Source organism: Myiozetetes cayanensis, unplaced genomic scaffold (assembly GCF_022539395.1).
Source record: "Myiozetetes cayanensis isolate MyiCay16 unplaced genomic scaffold, myiCay2020 scf10, whole genome shotgun sequence".
In the NCBI taxonomy this organism is placed as follows: domain Eukaryota; kingdom Metazoa; phylum Chordata; class Aves; order Passeriformes; family Tyrannidae; genus Myiozetetes; species Myiozetetes cayanensis.
The window spans coordinates 32,293,560-32,307,811 of record NW_026086605.1 but is presented as its reverse complement, the minus strand read 5'-3'; the positions used below and the strand labels follow the sequence as shown (position 1 = coordinate 32,307,811).

At 40.8% G+C, this 14,252-nt stretch overlaps 1 protein-coding gene across 12 annotated transcripts in view; it reads left to right on the top strand.

The window, feature by feature from the left end:
- The window catches only part of CTNNA3 (catenin alpha 3), a 454,192-nt gene that overhangs the window by 304,340 nt on the left and 135,600 nt on the right, over positions 1 to 14,252 (top strand). For 11 of the 12 annotated variants that reach the window (XM_050305771.1, XM_050305769.1, XM_050305770.1 and 8 more), the window contains one exon: positions 7,464 to 7,620. The exons of the other annotated variant lie outside the window; for it this stretch is intronic. In XM_050305771.1, coding sequence (XP_050161728.1) covers positions 7,464 to 7,620 — 157 coding nt within the window. The remainder of the gene's footprint in view (positions 1 to 7,463; positions 7,621 to 14,252) is intronic. 12 annotated transcript variants of the gene reach the window in all.

Here is a 14,252-nt window from a genome sequence, read left to right as displayed (position 1 = left end):
AGTGGTTTTTGTCGTGGGTTGAGGCGGGACACGACACAAAACCCTTGTGGATCCAGAGGCTGGAACACTTTATTGCACGATGTCTGCTATTTTTATACATTTTTTAGGCTACACATGTCAACCCTCCACTGGTTCCCACATACATAAATATTCTTCCATTGGCCATTAACGGTGCTATATAACTCTGCTTACTGCACATGTCACGAAACACATTTTGCTGTGTTCAGCACATTTTACCGGAAAACCATATTGTTACAACTTCCAGGTCCGGGCGTAATTCTCCCCTGAACAAAGGTTCCTACTAATTTTAACTCTTCCCGAATCCCCCAGGCCAGCTGGGGGAGAACCACCACAGGTTTTGTTTAAAGGATTCTACCTGAAATCAGACTTCTTTTAAATGAGCCTTTAGAGTTTATTACGTGTGTGCTGTGGGGCTTTGTGAGCTGTGCTTGGTAAAAAGATTGTTTCATAGTCAAACTACCAAAATCTTAGCTGGCAGTGGTGGATTTTGAGCTGCTTTTGATTATTTTTTCAATTGTTTTCTTGTTTTAAAGAGAATTCCATATGATCTTATTATCAGGTATTTTTAAAACAACCTGTCCACTTTTTTCCAATTCTAAATTTGTTTTGCCTATTGGACTTTTTTTTTTTTTGAGAATAAGGTATTTTTAAGCTTTTATGTTTGTACTTTTGGGACACAGTTCTGGTTGGTTGTGGTTTGGTTTTTTTGGTTTGTTTTTTTTTTTTTTTTTAATCTCCTGTGGAATTGGTGACGGTATCTGTCATGGTTTTGCTTGTTCTGGGAAACTAAGCAGGAATTTTCCCTTCCCCCTGTCCACTGTGTGGACTAACACAAAAGAAGTGGCTGGCAGAGTCACATTCCAAATTGATGACCCTCAAGAGTCTGTGAGGAGGGGTGAGGAGTTTTCTTTACTTTTTTTCCTCTTCTCCTGGGAAACGGCACTCACTTTGTTGGTGCCTGAGCTGGGACAAGGAACTCCGAGGTTGCTTTGTTCTCCATACGGTCCAGCTGCAGACGGAGTGAATTCCCGTTGGGAAGAACTTTTTTCCCTTTCCCTCCTTTTTCCCCTTTCCTGATGAGGGGGAGGGAAGACTTCCATTTTCGGCTTCGCCAGCACACCCAGGGCCCCCCCTATGAGGCCCCTGCTGACTGTGGTTAGAATTGGGCCAAAGGGCAAACTGAACTGTTTACCTTTTTTTTAAGGGATTACTTTTTGGTGTAGGATTATTGTTTGGTTGTTTCATTTGTGTTCTTTTGTTGTTCTGCCAATACATATATATCTTTTAATAAAGGGCTGTTATTTTTCCTTTTTCCACACTTTCTCAATTGGAGCCTCTTAATTTTAGATTTACAATTGCTTAGAGGGAGGACTTTGGGTCTTCCTCATTACTTATCCTCAACAAAACACTTGTGTCTCATTAAAATGAGACATTTTTTGGCGCCCAATGTGGGGCCCGAGAGAGGAAAAGTGGAAAAGGAATAACTGCCTTTGTGTGATTTATACGTGTTTTTGTGCCTGTAGGCACCATGATGTTTGGGGTCGTTGCTTTCCTCTGGCATATAGCCATGCCAAGATATCTGTCCCACCTGTCAATGTATTTCAGCTCGGATATTAAGACCCTCATTTCAATAAGTACCTTAGAGTTTCTACATTGGGTTTATGACATGGCAAACTCAGCACCTGTGATTTTTTTGTCTGGGATATGTTCTCAAGGATACACTACTGCTCTAACCTAAGCTGTCTCCTCTGTTACTTTAAGGATAATGGCACCCAATCCTATGGAGAAATGCAGGGGGGTATGCCTGCCCAACCCTTCATCTGTTTTTCTTTTGGATCCAATACAATGGCCTTTGGGAAGTTTAAATTCTCCTTAGATGTCAGAGACATTTTACTTTTTGGGATTTTGTGCAAGTTTGTACCATTATGGTATATCTAATATACAAAGCTAGGGCCAAGAATTATCGAGAACATGCCCACAAGCTGACCCCAGGGGTGGAAAACCTCCAGTGGCATGGGTTATTGGGAGGATATGGGTAAATTCCTAGAAAGTTAATCAGCTCCTACAACATGGAGGCTCACTCTCGAACATCTCCTAAACCCTACAAAGCTAATGACAACTGTGAGGGAGAGAGGTTGTGATAGACCCATAGAGAGGAAACTGGCAGCTGCATGTGGGGCTCTGACAGTTGCCTGCTAGAAGCCACTCAGTATGGTGCAGCACTTCCAGGGAAAAGGAAAAGACATAAACAAGATGCCTGATGATACCAGGGTGACTCAGGATAAGGCCAATTCCAAGGGACAGAACGAGCCAGTGGAGGTTTCCCCTATCCAAAAGACCAAATTGGCCCACCCAGTTGATGATGATGGGGAGGCAGGACCCTCACAGGCAGCTAGCCTAGAGCCAGAAATCATCACTGAATCCTTATCATATAAGAACCTCTAGAGGTTACGGGTGGATGTTATTTGTAGCCCAAATGAACCCATTCTGGCATGGATGATCAGAGTTTGGGACTTCATGGGTGATGCCATAAACCTTGATGGTGGTGAAGCAAGGTTCTTGAGGTCTGTTGCCCAGGATGTGGGTATCAAGGAGGCGTTTGTGAGAGAATCAAAACCCCTGTCTCTCTGGGCACAGCTGTTGGACAGTGTGAGGGAGAGGTTCATTTACAGAGATTCCTTGCAGGCAGACCATTATGCAAAGGGATGGAAGACCATGGAGGAGGGCAATCTACGCCTGAGGGAAATGGCACTGTTGGAGGTACTGTTTGGACGGGATGGGCAACCCACTAATGATCCTGACAAGGTTAAATGTACACCACAGATGTGGTGGAGCTTCACATGTATGGGACCATCTGCACACACCAGTTACCTGACATCACTGCAGGCTGGGGAGAAGCGAGAGCCAGTGATGTCTATAACAAATAAACTTCGGTTGTATGACTGTATGATCCAAGGACCACTACAGGCCTGCGTTTCCATGGTAGAGACATTGATTAATGACCTCAAGACGATAACTATAGAGATGAAAGATAAACAGGAGAAACTGAGAGAGAGGATTGAGGGAAACAGTTTCCTTATGGCACCAGTGAGAACCAGATGCCTCCCAGCTAGAGAGAGCGGACAGACCTCATGAACTGAATTGTGGTATTTCCTATCTGACCATGGAGAGGACATGAGATGGTGGGACAGATAACCTACCTGTGCCCTGGCAGGCCGAGTACAAGAGTTGAAAGAGAGAGAAAAAAGAAAGTCCGTGAAAGTGAGTGCAGTACTGGTATCCCTTGGGCAGGGATCTGACCCGCTAGAAGGTTCCTCCCACCAGTATTCACAGGAGGAAAACTGTGATGAGCAGGACAAAGACCAGTATTAGAGGGACCCTGCCTCTAGCCAGGTAGAGTGTGGGACAACCATGTCTATTGGACTGTGTGGATCCGATGGTCTGGCACATCAGACCCACAAGAATACAAGGCTCTCAATGCACGTTAATGCCCTCAGGACATGTGGAACCAGAAACTATTTCCATTTCTGGGGTGACAGGAGGGTCTCAACAGTTGACTGTGTTGGAAGCTGAAGTGAGCTTGACCAGGAAGGAGTGGAAGAAACACCCTATTGTGACTGGTCCAGATGCCCCATGTATCCTGGGCATTGACTACCTTAGGAATGGGTATTTCAAAGACCCCAAGGGACATAGATGGGTTTTTGGAATAGCTGCTGTGGAGACAGAGGCAGCTAAGCAGTTAAATTCACTGCCTGGCCTCTCAGAGAACCCTTCTGCTGTGGGACTGTTGAAGGCTGAGGAACAGCGAGTGCCAGTTGTCACTACAGTAGTGCGTAGTTGGCAGTACTGAACAAACCGAGACTCTGTGATCCCCATCCATAAGATGATCTGTGAGCTGGAGGTCCAAGGAGTGATCAGCAAGATCCACTCACCCTTCCACAGCCCTATCTGGCCTGTGCATAAGTCTGATGGAGAATGGAGATTGATTGTGGACTACTGTGACCTGAATGAAGCCACCCTGCCACTGAGTGCCACTGTTCCAGACATGTTGGAGCTCCACCGAGCTGGAGTCTAAGGCAGCGAGGTGGTAGTACGCCACTATTGACATCGCGAATGCGTTCTTCTCCATTCCCTTGGCAGCAGAGTGCAGGCCACAGTTTGCTATAACGTGGAGGGGTGTGCAGTACACCTGGAATGGATTGCCCCAGGGGTGGAAACACAGTCCCACCATCTCCACGGATTGATCCAGGCTACGCTAGAGAAAGGGGAAGCCCCAGAACACCTGTAGTACATTGATGACATCATCGTATGTGGGGACACAGCAGAAGAGGTTTCCAAGAAAGGAAAGAAGATCATCCAGATTCTCCTGGGAGCTGGGTTTGCCATCAAAAAGAGTAAAGTCCAGGGACCTGCCCAAGAGTTCCAGTTCCTGGGGGTAAAGTGGCAAGATGGACGTCGTCAGATTCTGACTGAAGTCATCAATAAGATCACAGCAATGGCCCCACCGACCAGCAAGAAGGAAACACAAGCTTTTCTGGGTGCCATAAGCTTTTGGAGGATGCACATCCCTGAGTACAGCCAAATTGTAAACCCTCTCTATCTGGTAACCCGCAAGAACAATGATTTCCAGTGGGTCCCTGAAGAGCAGCAAGCATTCGAGCAGATTAAGCAGGAGATTGCCCATGCTGTAGGGCCAGTCAGGACCAGAAGTGAAGAATGTACTCTACGCTGCCTCTGGGGATAAGGGGCCTTTCCTGGAGCCTTTAGCAGAAGGTGCCTGGTGAGACCCGAGGCTTCCCACTTGGATTCTGGAGCCAAAGCTACAGAGGATTGGAAACCAATTACGCTCCAACAGAAAAGGAGATCCTAGCAGTTTATGAAGGAGTACAAGCTGCCTCAGAGGTGATTGGCACAGAAGAACAGCTCCTCCTGGCACCTGCACCAGTGGTGATGAGTTGGATGTTCAAGGGGAAGATGCTCTCCACACATCATACCACTGATGCTACGTGGAGCAAGTGGATTGCCCTGATCACGCAGCGCGCCCACATTGGAAATCCAAGTTGCCCTGAGATCCTAGAAATCATCACAAACTGACCAGAAGGTGAGAACTTTAGTCTAGCAGAAGTGAAGAAGGGGAGTAAGTGGTATGGGCGGAGGAAGCCCCAGCATACAACCAACCATCAGAAGAAGAAATACCCTACACACTCTTTACTGATGGTTCCTGCCGCATGGTAGGGATGAAACGTAAATGGAAAGCAGCTGTGTGGAGTCCCACATGACAAGTTGCAGAAGCTACGGAAGGAGAAGGTGAATCGAGCCAATTTGCAGAGTTCAAAGCTGTCCAGTTAGCATTGGACATTACTAAATGATAGAAGTGGACAAAACTTTACCTCTACACGGACTCATGGATGGTGGCCAATGCGCTGTGGGGGTGGTTGTTTAGATGGAAGAAGACCAATTGAAAATGTAGGGCAAAACCCGTCTGGGCTGCTGATATATGGCAAGACATTGCTACCCAGGTAGAGAAGCTGATTGTAAGAGTCCGTCACGTAGATGCCCATGTGCCCAAAAATCGAACGAATGAAGAGCATTGCAACAATGAACAGGCAGACTGAGCTGCACAAGTCAAGGTGTCAATCAAGCTGACCCTGCCCAATCAGAGTCCCTTCACACTGCAGATGGAGACAAAGTCCCAGTGATTCACATGAGGGGTATGTTAGGTAAAACAGTTTGGGTTAACCCTTCCTTGAGCAAAGGTAAATCCATTTGTGGGATTGTTTTTGCCCAAGGACCTGGTTGCACAGGGTGGGTGATACAGGAAGATGGAGAAACCCGGTGCAGACCTCAAGGGGATATTATCTTCAGGCGAACAGACCATAACTCTGTATCTGTATTTGTACCTACATATATGTGAATGTCTATATAGTTTAGAATAATGCACGGAGTTCAAAAAGTTTAATTTGATAGAGTGTGGAGGCATGGGAAAGGAAAAATTAGGGGTGGATAATGTGGTTTTGCTTGTTCTGGGAAAGTAAGCAGGAATTTTCCCTTCCCCCTCCCCACTTGTGTCTCATTAAACTGAGAAAGTATCTTATCCTTTTCTTTATTGTAGTTACATGCTCTTTGCCTTCCCTCTGCCTTCTCTATGCCTGGTAAGATAATAAGGACATGATCTATTCTTCCTTATCAAAATCATTAGTAAAAAGACTCAATCCTAGCAGTAAAAAAAAGTAAAAAAAAAAACCAAAAAAAAAAAAAAAACCAACCCACCCCTAGTTGTGTATGTTCTTTCATTATGGGAGCACAAATATTAGTAATTTTGTTGTTGTTTAAATTTCACCAGCTCTATAAGTTTACATTATTTGTAAAAATAGCAACCAACCAAAACTGATTATATATTGAACTTATTATTCAGAACAAGGTCAAGAGGATTACAATTACTATAAAGACACATCAGATGGCCTTAGAAGAGGATTTTTCTAGTTCTTATATTTTGCTGCAAAGACTTGGTTATAGTGGCCCAATATACAGGAACGTTTCATGAATGTGTACTGTCAGCACGGAGTGTTGGTGGGGCATGTTCGTTTTATTCTTCCCATATTTTGCTTTACATTGTGTTTTGTAGTCTTAAAATCATTCTCCCCTTGATAAATAAGCAATACTGGGAGGAGGGAAAAAAAGGTTAGTGTAAGGTTAATGTTCAGCTTCTACCTGGGATATGTGCTAGTTGAATTAAAAAATGCTTATAGATGTAACATAACAAAAAAACATACTAGGAAAAAGCCTCTGTAGCTAATTAACTGACTGAAAAAGTATCTGTAGAAGTAATCACTTAAGGATCCTGTATTTATATCTTCAGTTTGTCTTTCCTGGGAGAGATGAACTTTACACTCTTCTTGTGAATATAATTCCTGTTTTTAGGCCAAACTGATTTAGCAATATCAGTCTGCTGGTTTTGTATGGATGCAGTATGTGTTACATCCCATGTCTCTAATCCTAAAGATACCTGTTGGCCTGGCAGAACCTCCCACTTTTACATGACAGAAGCTTATAATACCTCTCAGTGAAGGTACTCCATAATAAACTCTTGATGTTAAAGAGTGGTGATGTTTGCTTTACTGTTAAGTGTGTGCCTGAAGTGTGTGTAAGTAAAAACCTCCTTGTAATAATATCCTGCAAACTTGGAACAGTATGAATTCTCTAACCAAAAAAAAAATTGTTGGGATTTTTGCTGTCCTGTTCCAGAGAGCTTTGTGAAACTATAATGGAAGTTGACCTAAGCAACACCTGACTGATATTTCTGCTTGAGGACAGAAACAAAATCTGAGCAAAACTGTTGCGTGGAGAACAGGAATGCCTTTCTGCAATGCTGAGTAAAACATAACATTTGATTTCTGAAGACAAAATTACTTAGTTGGGTTTTGTTTTTATTTTTGGTGCAGGTTATTAATGCTGCTTTAGCTCTTGCTGCCAGACCCAAGAGTCAAGTTGTGAAAAACAACATGGAGATGTATAGGAGTACATGGGAGAATCACATCCATGTTCTTACTGAAGCTGTGGATGATATAACAAGTATTGATGATTTTCTTGCTGTATCAGGTATGATGATTTTCAGAATCTGAGTATTCCTTTATATGCTTTGAAAACTTTTCATCACTTGCCAACAGGAAACCAGTGGAAGATTAGATAGTGTAAGGCTTTGTGAAGCCATTGCTTGTGTTTAAAATGTCCCCATGCAGTGGATATTTCTGCTCTGCACAGTGCAGAGCTAGGTAGAAGTTTCCTGAGCAGATCAGGTGCATGAAGTGCAACGAGTGTGACGGGGGCACATTTATCCATCCTCACAAGAGGTTCATTTAGCTCTGCAGTTTGAAAATCCTCTCCTTCTACAAGAGGAGGTACATATGAGTGTGCATACACCTTAAACAGGACACCCTCCTGTTCCAGTTACCATGGAATGCAGAGTAGAATTTGTGGAATTTTTCTGTGTTACAAATATTTGTCCTGCAAACTGCACTTAATGATGTCTTCAGTGAAGAGACCCTTGGTAGTAAACTGTACTTACTGAAGCAGTGAGTGTCTTCAGCATTTAAACAGAAGGTAGAAAACAGTTGCTTCATTTCTTACAGTTGAAAGATCCTGGTTCTGAAGTAAGTTTTCTCCCTCATAAATAATAAATGTGGGAAAAAAAATCTGTCATTGGGTGGCTGCACACTTGGGAGTAGACTCCTGGCTTTTTACTGTATTTTACATTCTTTGGTTGATCACAGTTGAACAACATTTCACAGTGAGTAAAATCAGAACCTGTAACTCAAGGAACACTGGTGTGTAGGCCTACATATGATGAGGTCCAGAAAAAGTAAATATTCATGTGTTTACTTTGAACTGTGTGCAGACCATCTTTTGTAAGCTTTGGTGGAACCTTCTGGCACATGTTGATTTAATTTGTTTAAATTTTAAGTGTCAGGCTTGTTCTTAGGGGATCTACTGAGTAGATGTTTCCCTATGGCAGTGTCACCTTCTTGCTTTGGGAAGACTTTTTTTTTTAAAAAATTTATTACCTTCATGTACAAAGAAGTAATGAGAAATTGTAAGTGAAAGCCACTTTTGGTCTACTCCTCAGGGTAGTAGCACCGTTGCTGTGTTCTGAGGTAGCAAAACATTCATATATTCTCTGAATAGATAGAAGAGTTGTCTAACTAGAAAGGTTAAAGTATCTAAACAGGAAAGTTAAGTGTAATAGCAGATGGTATCTCCCTTTTCCAGAAATTACTTAGTGATTAGGAAAGATAATGGGTACTGAGTGTTTTGTGTCCCGTTTGAGATGAAAGGAATATCAGAAGTGGTTCATAATGGATCTGTTTTTTTCTGCAGAATATAGTATTCTATGCCACATGGCAACATGGGAGAAAGGTATTTTTAAAATAACATACTTCTTTCAAGATGGATACTGAGCTTTCTTGGGCATGACAGCTCTTCACATTTGAGTTGGATGACTGAGTTTGCAGCCCTGACTGACTTTGCATCTTTCAGATTGGGGAGGGAAGTGGTTAATCCTGGAGTGCATAAATTGTATTCAAAATTATATTTCACTTTTTTTGTAAATACAGTAAACATGCCTTCCCTAGTAATTCTAGTATAGATATAATATATGTATATAATATAGAACAAGTAGTTCTATAAAATGGTGTTATTAAGATGAGTTATGATTGGTCACTTTTGGCTGAGTTTCTACTGTGGGCATTTCTAAGGTAGTGTAACTCCCTTTAATGTCACCACAAAAATGTTGCACTGAGCTAAGTAGCAAGTGGATTAGTCCCTGTGTTTCTGGAATCCAGACTTTTATGTTTCTGCCCTTAAAACTGAGCTCCCCATGAGAAGATCTCCGTGTGCCGTTTTCCAAACCACTTGTGTGGTTGCTGAACAGGATGTTTCTATGGACAGTTCTGCCCCATTGTGATAGATGTACTTCTCTGGTGTAACACTGGGGGAAGGAGAATTTCTGTAGCAGATGAAAAAGAGGTAAATTGTGAGCATTTTGAAGGTTAGGGTTTTTTGTATTCTTGTTGATTTGTCGATTTTTGGTTCCCCCCCTTTTTGATAACAATCAAATGTATATGGTAATAATGCTGTTCTTACTTTTTAAAGTGTATTAGTCTTTCCTTTTCAGATTCAGCTATCCTCATGAAATTAGAGTTTTTGTTTTACTTTGTGTTCTATTCTTGCTGTTTATTCTTATTTGATACTGTGTTCAAAGGAGAATGAGAAGTACAGAAGAAAAAAAAGAATGAAATCAGGTCTTTACAAGTGGAAAAAATGGTCTGATTGCAAAAAGCTTAAATGGAGGTCTGCTCCTCTTAAGGGAGAGCAAGAGTTAATAACTTGTATAGAAAATGTCATCGCAGTTATGAAACATTATAAATGATGATACTGCTGTTCATAGATTTGTTACACCTCGTAAGAACAGAGAATCAGTCTCAGCCTATTGGTTTTGGATAGTTAATTTATGCAAGGAAGAATGTGGGTATTAATCTTTACAACCCGCTGACATTAGGTTTAAAAATTACTGTCATCCATTTATCACAATGATGTGAAGTCTTCAGATTCATAAATTAAAATGTACTGTTGCATTTGATCCATGAATTTCCAGGAAACTAGTTCTGTAAGGCTTGTAATTTGGTTTATGTTGGTAAATCCTAAGTTTTCTTCTCAGCTCTGCTCTCATAAATTGACTCTTTAGTGTCTCCCCCCTCACACACTTAGGCTGGAAACATAGTTTATGATGTTGATTCTTCTCTGTTATTTTAATACTCTTTTATTCAAAATTACCTTAATAAACCTACTGGATATAGATGGAAAATCTGAAATGTCAGTGTTTCCTTCCTTTGTATGGACGTTTTCTGCTCCTGATAATGGTGTGTAATTGCAGTGACATGTTGCAATTGTTAAATATTTTAATATTATCACATGTGAGAAAATCAATAAGAGAAGACTTGGATCTTTTAGTCTCTGAGTTAACTCTTACAAGGACTGTATAGGTAAGAAAAGCATCAAAAGTGTGTTTATGTATACCAAATTCTGAGGACCTGTGATTTTTTTCCTTTCTGTTGTCTTCTTGAAGAACTTGCGTGGCAGACTCCTGTGCTGCTTTTCTGTCCTATTCCTAATGTCCTTGACCAAACTGTAATTATTTCACCCGCTGATCCAAAATGGAAGTTCTGTGTTTTCATAAAAACATTTCCCTGTTAATTTCTTTTCTCATCCCTCCTCATCTGTGACAAAATCCCCATCTTGAAATGTGTGCAAGTGTATATAAGTAACAGAGAGCCTTTCCTGTTGTGTAGTCACATCTCTACTCTCTTCCCTTTCACATACCTTCTTAAAATACAATTTGTCTAAAGTAATCTCCTCAACATTTTGAACTGTAATTTTTTGAAAGGTAAATGTGTAACAAGTCATTAGATGCTGGGATTATTTTGTCCACTTTTTTGTCTCTCTACCAGAGATTCTGTTACTTGTCATTTGCCTAATGGAGTGGTATAGAGTGCAATGACTTACATATCTGCCTCAGGTAAGGGTTTGTGTGACTCCCTGGTGCAGTTTCCACTGCTAAATTGGTAATGGTAAATGTGGATGTGGGCGAATCAATCTGCAGTAGAATCTGGAGAATCTGCCACTTGTAGTCCTGCGAGCAGAAAAATACTCTGTAATGTGTACACAGGTGCCCAACAATTCAGCTCCTTACAGGAATTGCACTGAAGAGTCTTAAATAGATAAAGACTTCTGAGACTGCCAAGGAAGTTCTTTGGTGAGACTAAACATCATTCAAACTAAGTTGAGGAGGCAAAAGGGAATAATGCTGTAGCTGAGGAGCTGACATGAATCAGTGACTTCTGGAAAGAGGGAGATGAGCCAGAGTCCACCTTCCTACATCTCTCTCATTCCAGTGTGATGTGATGTACAGACTTGCAGAGGAGATCCAGAGAAACCTTGCAGGTTTCTCCCACTGAGTGGAGTTGAGAAGATTGTACTCCAAGTGTGGAATGTGCAAGGAATTCCCTGAAAGTCTGAAACTGTGCAGGCTAGAAAATTGTTTCCAGTCTCATAATTCTTCCCTTGAAATGTAGGAATTTGTTAAGTCTTTCAAGCATAATGGTAAACTGTGATACTGCCGTGTTAGAATAGAATTTACCTTTCAATGTAAACCCGTGCCATAAGAAACTCTTTAATTCATGGAAAGCTGCAGAAGGTTGAATGTTACTGTAAAGCTACTGGAGAACGCAGTTTTTGTGGGTGCCAGTGGTCTTATGGCCATCAACAAGAGCTAAGGGACCAGGGTTTCTTTGCTGCTTTTGTTTGTGGCTTTTATTTGATTTCAGCAAACCTTCCTCAGTTGAACACCAGCAAAAATAAACAGGAAAAAAGAACCTACCCTCTGTATTTTATCCACAGGCCCGGTTCTAAGAAAGTAATTTACTGATAACACAGAGGGTGCAAATATACAGCTTCACTTCTTTCCCTCACATTTATAGTTTCAGGTCTGGAGCCTCAGCTACTGCTGCAGTTTGTACAGTTGTTAGAGATTTTCAGTAGTTGATTAGGAAACAGGGGGTCAGATGGACTTTATTAACATGGGAGATAACACGTACAAAATGACAGAATAGAAGAACAGAATCAAAGACTAAGACATTAGAAGAAAAATCTGGCGATTATCTACGGCAGCAGAGCAGGACAAACTATTTCCTACAGAAATTTCACTTGAAACTTCTTCAGTTTTTTGTGATCCAAATCTTAAATTTGGTCTTAACTACTGTATAGCAAAGCTTGAGCAATGCAACACTTCAGTAGTATTAATCTGCTGCAATGAAATGTCAAAGAAACTCTGCTTGACAAATCCCTTCTCTCAGCTGTGTCTCTGAAAGAAGAATGCAGTTGATCTGAATCAGAGCAATTAAGAGTAGATTCATGTAAGTGTATGAATGGGGACCCCATGCTCTGTGATTTCTGTGTAGTACTAAACCAGTTGTTGAATACTTTTGGAAGAGATCCCTGGCAGAAACCCCTTGCGTTGTTAGACTCAACCTTGGCTGGATTGCTCAGCAGCTCAGTTTCTGGTTGATAACGTTCTTTTCCAAGCTGCTTTGGGTGTTAAAGGTTAGTTTTGGGTTTTTTGCATCCTTTGGAAGCACTCTGTGAGATGAGCTTTTGTGTCTCAACTATTTCTGTGTACATTGTTGGTGTTCCTTGTAGGCTTTCTGTTGATGTCTGCTTATAATTGATTGTATGAAATTGCAGATTTAAGTTTGGTACAGCTCTTTGTTCTCTACTCCTCTCGATTCATGCGTACAGTTGATGGCACTGAGCAGTTCTGTTAATCTTGTGGCAGTATATCCTTACCAGAACTTAAGTTATGGATTTACAGCCTTTTTATATCAAACCAATATTTATTATAAATCATAAGAACAAGACTTTCGTATGGAAAGTAGCTCTTAAATAGGGTTTGGTGGTTTTTGTTTGTTGGTTTGGTTTGGTTTTGGTTTTGTTTGTTTTGTTTATTTTGTTTTGGTTTTGTTTTGTTGTTGTTGTTTTTTGTGGGTTTTGGTTGGGTTTTTTTTTCCCCAAGTCTGATGAGCATTTATTCTTCAACATACAACTGAATACATTATTCAGCTTAGACTCCCTTGTTTTTCTTCAGTACTCAGTGGACAGAGATATACTCATTTTAGAGGTATTTGGGAGAGTGTCAGTGCTTGTTCTGGATGATGCAGTCATTCTTTCCTAAATACAGAAAAATCTTTTTGAGATTAGACCAATATAAATTTTATTAATTCTCCCCTTGATCTTCCAGTCTGATGTATTTCCTGTTGGTAGGTCATTTTTTTAAAATCTGTAGCAGACCTCTAGCATTATCCAATTTCATACAATAAAGACAGACCTTTCCTTTATTTCTTCAAAATTACTTTAAATCAGTCATATTTAAAAAAAAAAAGAGAAAATGTACTGTCCTTTTCGTTCCTTTGCCTTTTAACATCCCTAATGCAATTATATGCAACTGCACTCTCAGTTTTTGTAATATTCTCTGAATGCTACACATTCTTCCTTATGTCTGCCCTTTAGTAGTTACCCTGCTCTTGAACTGTTGTTCTTTATTATTCAGTGTCACATTCTGTATCAAGGTATTCTTAAGAAATAATTTACTTTATGCTACCTGTCCTTTTGATGTTATTGTATACATTTATCCAGGTTTGGGTCATAGACTACCCAGTGCTGCTTTTTTCCTTTATATATTTATTTATTTATTTGTTTATTTATTTTTGAACTTCAGATAACCTGAAACAATAATTTATACTTGCCATTAGAGTCACAGGATGGAAACAGGCCAAGATGATAAGGGGTTCTTAACATCTTTGTGAAATTTGAAAGGAGGACAAAACTTTGGGCTTTAGTAGAAAACCCCTTTTTCTTGTATGAAACAAAAGCAGCAAACTTCAAGCTAAAATAACTTAAGATTTAACTTAATTTATGAATTACTGAGAGAGAAGGATACTGAGTACCACAAGTAATTAATAATTCATCATGTTCTCCTCTGTGCTACCAAGAGGTCGTGGTTCTTTTAGGACCATGCTGATGGGCACAGACTTGCACTGAAAATGGCATCCAAACTAAAATGGTGTTCCAGCTTCCAGCATTCTGCTCATGGATGGAGGGTGAGAGGGAAGGAGGTGTTCAAA